This window comes from Monopterus albus, unplaced genomic scaffold (assembly GCF_001952655.1).
Source record: "Monopterus albus unplaced genomic scaffold, M_albus_1.0 scaffold136.1, whole genome shotgun sequence".
Taxonomy (NCBI): domain Eukaryota; kingdom Metazoa; phylum Chordata; class Actinopteri; order Synbranchiformes; family Synbranchidae; genus Monopterus; species Monopterus albus.
The window spans coordinates 1,115,027-1,124,525 of NW_018128016.1; the positions used below are offsets into that span (position 1 = coordinate 1,115,027).

At 42.0% G+C, this 9,499-nt stretch overlaps 1 protein-coding gene across 1 annotated transcript in view; it reads right to left on the reverse strand.

Annotated features, from left to right (window-relative positions):
• The window catches only part of ntn4 (netrin 4), a 24,746-nt gene that overhangs the window by 14,280 nt on the left and 967 nt on the right, over positions 1-9,499 (reverse strand). Inside the window, 2 exon segments of the mRNA XM_020613685.1 lie at positions 1-114; positions 7,004-7,557. Of these exon segments, the coding sequence (XP_020469341.1) occupies positions 1-114; positions 7,004-7,557 (668 nt within the window).

Consider the following 9,499-nt stretch of genomic DNA (forward strand, 5'->3'; position numbering starts at 1 on the left):
ACATAACTGCTGCTTCAGCAGCCGAATTCGGATGTTGGTCACCCTCAGCTGCTGCTGACCCTCCACTCCGAACGGATCCAGGGACTCCCACTTTGGGAGGGTTCGGTAGATCACCTGTGGGTCAAAGGGTGAGACAGTTTTCCACAGTTTAAAGGTTTTCCACAACAAATGTGCAACAAACTGTAATAAAAGAAGCTAATCCAGGCTATTTATCTGCTGTGATTATAGGGCTGAAAACAGATTTAGCCATCTTGGAATAATGTGTGAGCACTGCTGAGCTGGAATAAGCGGGGGTTTTCCTGTTTATCTGACACTGCCAACATAGCAGAAATGTAACATGAGTGATGTGCACATCTTTATAGTTAATTTATTTTGATAACTTTTTTTTTTAATTTCTGTACCATTAAACTTGGAGAACACAGCTTTACTTCTCTCCTCTTGAACATACAGTCTAAACTCATCTGTAGTCCTTCAGAAAGTGCTCCTTTTTTAGGCTTGGGTATTTTTTCTGCCTCATTGCTTTACTTTATGTCTTTAATGTCTTTAAAATTCTTAATAGCAGAAAACAGCAAAGAAGACACTCTTCTCTCTTGCAGGTCCACTTCATAATTTAGTGGGATCAGACAGATGTATTCAGTGGCACAATCAGGTACACTGACACTGCTCATGCCTCTACATCTGTCATGTTAGTGGGGCTTTGTTTTGGTGTCACTTATGCAATAAACTATGAGCTCACACCCTCCCTTTCATTGACTATGTCCTCACATAACCATGAGGGTGCTGGGTGTCCTTAAATAAGTGCACCCAAACTTTCTCCCTCTCGCTCCCTCTCTGGTCCCCAGACATCCTTCAAATCACAGATCCCTTTATGGGCTGCCATCACCATGGCTACTGCTGCCACTAGCAACCAACACCGCTACTGTTGTTGGGGTGAAATAGCTAGTGTCTGCCTCAACTCTCACTGTGAAAGTTGTGCGTATTTGCAGTGTGTCTCTTTATTACCAAAGTGTGCCTCTTTGTTACCAAAGTGTGTGTTGTGGTCTGTGGCTAGCTGTCATCAATATCACTGGATGAGTAGTGTGTGTTTGTGTGAGTTTTGGTTGAGATCAGATGTAAGTAAAGCCCTCATGCAGCTCCCTCATTGGCTGGATGACTGGCTGAGAGTGTGATGAGAGGAGCACTATTAATTTCCCTGTTGTTGGAAGAGGTCACGGGGTCACGGCGTTGTGGTCTGCAATTAAGACAACACGACAAATAGGTTGTGGGGCGCCGGTCTGCGGGACAGCACGGAGAGCAGGACCAGACAAAGACGGGGACAGAGATGCAGCTTCATATAACTCAAGGCTGGACAAAAGGCCTGAGGCAGCCCAGCGACAGCACAGCAACACCAACACACACACACACACACAACCACAGTGGCATGTGTACAAACACACAATGACAAAAAAGACATCAGTGTCGTGGATTCCTTTACACAACTAAAACTACACAAGAATGCCTTCTTGGAGCTTTTACTACACAATCATGTGTCATAGTTTTCCTTGAATGTGGAAACAAAACATTAGTGTTTGCAATATACTGATGACACCCATGTTTATGTGACTGTTTGTGCTGTGCAGTGTGGTGATGCCCTAACAGTTTTAAGGGGATTTAAGCAAAATTAAGTAAAATTTAAACAGTCTAATCTATTTTTATTTTAAATTAGAACATGAATAATTGAACTGTGGAGAAAATCTAAGAGAAATACTTGTTTTTTTGTAGCTCAAACACTTTGTTGTTTAACTGTTTATTGCTTTTTAAACTATTTTAAAAGGACTATGGTACATATGCAATGGTTCATTTGTCTTTCCCCTATTTTCCTCCATTGCCATTACATGTATCAACTGGCAAGAGAAACACAAAATACAGTCTTAAAAGTACCTTGTAGAGTTTTGACCCCTACTTGCACTTGGGAGCAGTGTTTTGTTTTGTATTTTGTGTTTTATGTGATACATTTTTCTAGTGATTTATGCTACTATCCTACAGTTGTTGCTACAGACACCTAGCAATGCAACAGCAAAAGATTGGAAAAAAGACTGCTAGAAAACATGGATGTAAACAGAACATGTTTTAAGATGTTCATACATATTTTATGAGGTAGGAAATGCATTTATGATGTCTGTGTACAAGGCCTTTGTTAAAAAACAACTTTTTAAAAGAAAAGCCTGCAGGGAACCTTAAATTTAATTTGTTAAAACATTAGCTTCAAATACAAAATGCAAAGTATCACTTTGTTTAATCTGTTTTCACTGTTGCTGCTTTGTTTTGAATGTGGGAGAAATAGCTCTACACTCTACAGCCACTTTATTAGGTACACTTGTACAGTTGTATACAATTCCATGCAACACTTCCACCTTCACATCTGTTTATATGAAGCTCAAAATCTTTCAGTCTTTGGTGGAATTGTCATAAATGTATACATTCAACTATATGTCTATTATTGAGGTCATAGTTAAAGGTGGTGTTGTACTGGACTACATTATATTTAGAGGTGTTTCTAATATTCTTACCCTCATGTATGTAGCTTGGGAGGACAAAAATACAGGCACATCTGAATATAAACAACAAGGACCAAATACTGTGTCAAAATGCTATAGCTGAAAAAGTTTTATACCTTCCATTAAAATATGGGATAATATTAACACATTTCACATCAAATGAGCCACATTTTGTGCCTTTTAGGCCTGAAGAAGTGGATTCACTGTGGGCCATGAGTCCACTCGTAACCTTTTTTCTCACTTCAGGCTGAAAAATAAAGTAAGTTTGGTTTTAACAGGCCTAATTCCATCAAAGCACTGTGAACTGTAATCTGGTAAACATGCACAATAGGTACTGATGGGAAGAGAAAGACGGAGAGGGAATCGGAGAGGGGGGATGGGTGTCTAGCCAACAGTACCAGCATCCATGAGAGAGCAACAGCACTTCCTTCCCAGCAGACAGACGAAGAACTGACTGTATGTTTATCTGAGAGGGCAGGCATTAGTGTGTGTGTTTGTGTGTGTATGTGAGTAAGGACCTGTGGAAAAGAGAAAAAATGTGTGATTGGTCTGCCTTGCTCTCTTCCCTAAGGAGGTCAGTCTGTAAAGCAAACACTCACACCCTTCCAGGCCAGTTGACCTCATAAATAAGACAAGGAGTCCTACACACAAATACACACCACCTCTTCCCTACATTACAGGTGAACACGAAAAGCTTTCAGCACAAGAGATGACATGCTTTCATCTTTGCAAGGGACAAAAAAAGAGGCAGAAGGTTGAGAATCCCTCCCTCCCTCAAAACAACATCAATCAGCACACACACACACACAAAACATCAATCAGCACACACACACACACACAAAACAACATAAATCAGCACACACACAAAACAAAATCAAACCGCACACACACACACACACACACACATTCACACCTACAGGCAATTTAGAGTCACCAATCAACCTAAGCCGCGTGTCTTTGAACAGTGGGACGAAGCCGGAGTACCCGGAGAGAACCCACGCAAGCATGGGGCGAACATGCAAACTCCGCACAGAAAGGTTGCAAACCCGGAACCTTCTAGTTGAGAATACCTGCTGCCTGTAATTACTCTCAACTACAACCTCCACCTCTGCCTCCTCCTCTTCAGCCGCCACCCACCTCAGACACTCACCTGCAGCCCAACATGCTTTGATACACAAACACAAAAAACACATGAAACACATTTTATTATGCTTTCAGGAGAAGCAACTTAACTGTTAGGTCAGGGCTGCCCAATACGTCGATCGCAAAGGTAGTGTCGGTAGATCTCGTGTCAATATAATGAGCTTAGTTAATGCTTTCAAACGAAAAATGCAACATTTTGGGAAATTTCCAAAACCTCGTATCAGAGCTGGAGATGCAACAGAAAGCATGTCTGCAACTTGACACTGCACGCTACACAAAGCAGACTGACAATTGTCAGAGTTTGACAAACGCTTTCAAGACTTTGCCTCACTTGAGCCAGTCTCTACATTTATGTGCTGCCCATTTAGGGAAGATATTGAGGTTGATTCACTCGCATCAAAAATTGCAACGCTGTTTCACCTGAACTGGTCTGGAGTGGAGGATGAGACATTGACACTACAAACTGACATTCAGCTGAAGTCCAGGGCTAATGGACCGTTTTGGAACTTACAGAGGAAAAGTACCCAAACATGAGGAACTGTGCCACTGACTGCATTATTTGGCTCTACTTATTTATGTGAGTCAGCATTTTCTCCCAGGAAGATTATTAAGTCCAAATACCGCTCCACCATGACTGATGACCATTTGGAAGTCTGGACTATGCAGCCCTGGCTGATTCCATTCAGTGCAAGTCATCAGAGTAAACTAATGACCAAAAAAGTACTGAACTGTAGTGTGTCTTAAGATTCATGCAGTTATGCAAAGTGCACCAACATATATTGTGTTTACATAAGGTATAAATAAATATATGTTTAGTGTTTTAACTGTAGGTAGATCATTTTGACTCGGTCATTTGAAAAGTAGTTCGCAAGGTGAAAAAGTGTGGGCACCCCTGAGTTAAGTAATATTTCTTTTATGCACTTTGTGTTAATATTTCAACTCAGTACTGATACAATAATATTTTGAGTATTTGACTAATTCTAAACTAGTTCAGAGTAACCCTTCTTAGGTCGACCACTTCAGTAGCTAAACTAGTTCAGAGTAACCCTTCTTACAGTAGGTCGACCACTTCAGTAAGTCAAAATTAAACTTTAGGACTTCAGTTCATACTGCAACCGATCATATGGCTGCAAGTGAAGATTATTTTCACTATTGATAATGTGTTCATTACAAGTTTTTGTTTTATTCAAGGACTTTTAACAGGGAAAAGCAGCCAGTCCTCACATGTGAAATGCAGCACCCAGGCTTTTTTTGGCTGCTAAATGACAAACAGTTATGAAAAGTATTTTTTTTTTGGCTTGCACTTAATAATAGTTTTTTTGTAAATGGGGTTGTAATTAAAAATTAACCAATTACTGGTGCTCTTAAATATTTTAATTTCAGTTAATGATTAGAATGATCTTCCATGCTCATTTTCATTTGCCATAGCAAATGAGAAAATTCCATCCACCACAAAATGCAGCTGAACATCCTGGAGAATAGCCAGTAAGTGGAACTTGTGGCAGCAATGTTTAGTCAGACTACTACTTTCCAATCTCTAAACTAAATTAAAGCTTCCCTGAATAGATGCAAGTCAATGAAATTAATATATATGAATTCATAACTGGGACTGAAATAAAGCAGGTGCACATGAAGAGATTATTCATATTTATAAATGAAACACAGAGTAAATGAGCCCCTCAGGCCTAAAACACGCACCCATACATAGTGCACAGCTGAGCAGCAGCAGCAGCTGGTCTATTGGAGGGCTACCTGACCTCTTTTAACCTCTGGGTCATCAGCTGAGGGATAAGAGGGTGACGGTCATGCTCCTATAGTGCAGAAGCATAGAGTCAGACCACGGAGTCAGAAAGAGTTAAGAGACAAGAAGCTGCTATTCACACCTTCATGCACAAAAAGTGGAGAAGAAATCATGTAATAAATGCGCAACAATCTTCTTTACAAGTACATGAGCACAGAATTTAGTGAAACTAACTTGGGAGGAGCTGTAGCTGGGAGAGCCCATCACAGAGGGCATAAACATGTTACACATGAGAGCGATGCAGTGAACCCAGAGCAGCACCACACTGGACATGTGCCTCCACACACATCTGCAGAGCAGCACCCAACACACACCACTTCAATTAAACATCAAGGCAGTTCAGGAAGCCCTCTCGTGCTACAGTCAGCCTATTAAACACTCACTCATGAACATGCACACATGTGCAGAGCTTCTCCCACCTGGCTGCTCTCTGCACTCACTCTGCACAGTGTACCAACTGCAATGTATGACTTGTGCATGATGCGTGACTTACCACAGAAAGAACTGAATTTGTTCCAGCAGGAAGTTTATTGTAGACTTTAAATTTGAGAGAACCAAAGGCAAATGTCTGTCCAGTGCCATGGTTTGCTTGGCATATGTGGCATGTATGATATGACATCATCCACAAATCTGCCTAGTGAGCAGAAAGCTCTACCCATCACCCCTCCAGTGATTCACTGCAGGTGTGTATCCACCCTTCTTCCCACCTGCATAAGCCTGCGTGTGAGAAACCTGGGAATTCAAGGTTTTATACAAATCTAATCACAAAAGCTGCATCCAGAGGGTGAAGCCTGACTGGTGAAAGAAGCAAGTCAATATGTTTGGTGTCACTGCTATTCACTACTTTCAGAGGCATGACTGTGTGACAGTCTGTTTTACTGGAAAGGAAGGAAAACTCAGATTTTATGGTGTATACGTAAACTCCTTATGCCTGCAGTATTATGTTTATATTTATGTGTTCTAACTGAAATCAGTGGGTGCCCCTGTGTCATATGGGTTGGGACACTGAGCATTGTCTGGCGTTGCTGCATCCTTCTCCAAGTTTCTTGTCATATTGCTAGTACTGCCTACAATAAAGGCATAAAAACAAAAGTCCCAGATTAAAGTTTGAGATCATGTGAACTGACCACACCTTGAGCAGCTGCTCTGTCAGGAACCAGAATTAGAGCAACTAGTGAATCTACTTACAGCACAGCCAAAAGTGTGGGTGTGAAGAATCATTTTGCTCTGATAAAAAAAAAAAACCCATAGAAATATTGACTTCATGATGGAACATTGTGTTTTATGTAAAATGCACATTGTACCAGCCTTTGTCTTATTCGTAGTATCCAGTACATGCATGAATGTGGATCCCTCCTCTGTACAATCAGTGCAGGCAATATTGTACAAATAGTAAAACTCTCAGAGATGAATTTGTACTTTTCTAATAAACTTGGCTTGACCTCACCCGACAAATTTTAATGGCTATATTTAACATGACAGAGGGATATTAGAACCACACAATATGGAGCTTCCTGCTCACCTCTCCACGGTTGCAGGGATAAGCCCCTGAGTATTTGGATGTGCAGGTGGCCCCGTCACGGCCCACTCCTGCCTTTCCCTCCTCCATCCCAAATGCAGTGCTGCAATTGCTGGCATAATACTGCAGCATCCTCCATGTTCGACCAAAGTCCTGTGAGCGCTCCAGGGTCATGGCAGCAGGCCTCGGTGAGCGAAACACAATGATGAGATGTGTGAAGAAGAACTCAGTCTCCAGGTCCAGCTGCACTGTCTCAGAGTCCACCCCCTCAGCTGACTGCCACCAGGTGTTGGGGTGACGGAAGGAGGAGTCAGACATGGCCCCGGCCAGGTGGGACAGGAGAGGAAGGCCGGCGTTGCATTTGGCACATTTGGCAGCACTGCAGGCTGAGTTGGCGTTAGGATCAGAGTAGGAGCAGTAGAGCTCAGTGCCATTGTTACCACAAACGGTCTGCGTCAGGACCCAGCGCCCCAGGGCCAAGTTACCCATGCGGGGGTTGCAGGCCCGGCTCTCACAGCGAGGGGCCACACCTGCACGAGACACGTCCACAGGCAGACCTGGAGGGATGGAGGGAAAAAAGAGAAGTACACATACAATATGTACTTAGCAAATATGGCCTGAGGCGACAAACAAGCAAAAAAAATGTGAAATGACAAGGTGCAGCACTCATTAAACCTCATCTTAAAGGCCAGACACCCAAACAACTAGTGTTATTCAACCACACTACCAGTGTTCTCTTTTGTTCATTCTGTTTTTGAAACATTTGAAATTTCTGCCTCCAAATACAAGGGAGATGAGCTTTCCACAAACGGTTAAAACAACACATTTCACTGTCAGCTGTTTCAGTGCTACTACTAACCTGGCACAAATTTTTAAAAAAGGAATCTGCATCACTAAATACCACTAGAGGTAACTGAAAAAGTCGTTTTTCTCTACTTTGTGTGAACTGGCCCTTTAAGTCCACATTTTAAGAGGAAGTTCAATTCAAATTGCCATAACCCCCCCCCCCTCTTCTTTTTGTTGTTTGTTATAAGCAAACTCCAAAACTGAAATATGGCAGAGGAATATTTAGGACAAAAATTCCCCACTGATCTGATAATCTGTGACCTATATCTAACAATGAACCCGATTAACCAGTAAAACTAGTTGTTAGCCGTTTCATGCCCCACTTTACCCCCAGAAATGTCATCTTCCATAAGCAGGTTTGTAGATGTTGTGCTCATTCTGCAGCGAACAGACACAGCTAAATCTAGGTTGTAGTAACAGAGTATGTGTGAGTGACTCGGTGCGTGTGCACGTGTGTACACAAGTCAAGTGATTTACCTCAATCGGAAATGTAATGCAGCAGGGATAATAGAGGCATTGTGCGCCTGTCGGCCAGAGACTGCGGCCAGCATGGACTCTGACACAGATCAGGTTTGGCAGCTTAGAGCCGCATTCGGACGCCTTCCAGACGCTTTGCAACCCCCAGAGAGGTGTTATCTTCCAAAGTGGATTCATTATTTTAATCTTGGAGCGCTCTTTGTTTTTAAAGGCCCCACAGACAGGCTCATATTAAACCTCAGAGACCAAATAAATGAACTTCTACACTGAGGAACCTTTGCTCTGATGTTTTTGTTAGACAGAAGCTCATGTTGAATTGTCTGCAGGTGAGGAGGTCATGGCAGGAAGCCTTTTCCAGACTAATATTAATTCTCCCATTGCGCTAAGCAATAGGGGTAAATTGATAGTCCAGTTATATGAGAGAAATTGTGTTACATTTAATTTTACAAGACCTTCAAGAAGTTTGTTAATTGAATTATGTAGATCAAAATTAAAATACCGATCCCACCTATTGTTTTTATACAAAACTTCCATCCAAATCAGTGAAAGTGAACAACAATGGGACGCAGACATGTTTGTATTGTTCTGTTGTTCCAAGAGGTTAATACAGAAACTGGAGGCGAATGATTTCGTTTCTCAATCTAAAATAAACTCTAACTCTTTAATATACGTGTTCATGCGTCAGAAATTCAAAGTAGAAGCTCTTCCTGTCAGAGATTAAATCGCTTAAAATCTCAAGCGAGTCCTGCATCGCTGCACTTGACCCTGAACAGCAACAGCACATATTCGCACCAGTGACTGTAAGTCTGACAATAAGGATGTTTGATGTAAGACACACACGCACACTAACCTGCATCTGACATCACGACCAGGCTGATTGCAAATAAAATCCACATGTCTCCTTGCTGCAGAAATAATCCGCAGTATGACAGAAGAGAGAGAAACTGAAGCAGAAAGTCCGCTTCAAAAATTAAGCAGCATATACAAAGACCTCATCCACAACGGCAACGCAAAAAATACAAGTGCGTAGATTCAGATCCAGTGTGGACTTTCTCTTTCACTCAGCTGCGATACAATGAGACGAAAATAAGTCATTCGGAGGAAAACACAGCATGATCCCGGACGGTGTGTGATGTCCCGCTGGAAAAGCAAAGGAGCCGGAGTGAGGGAGAAACG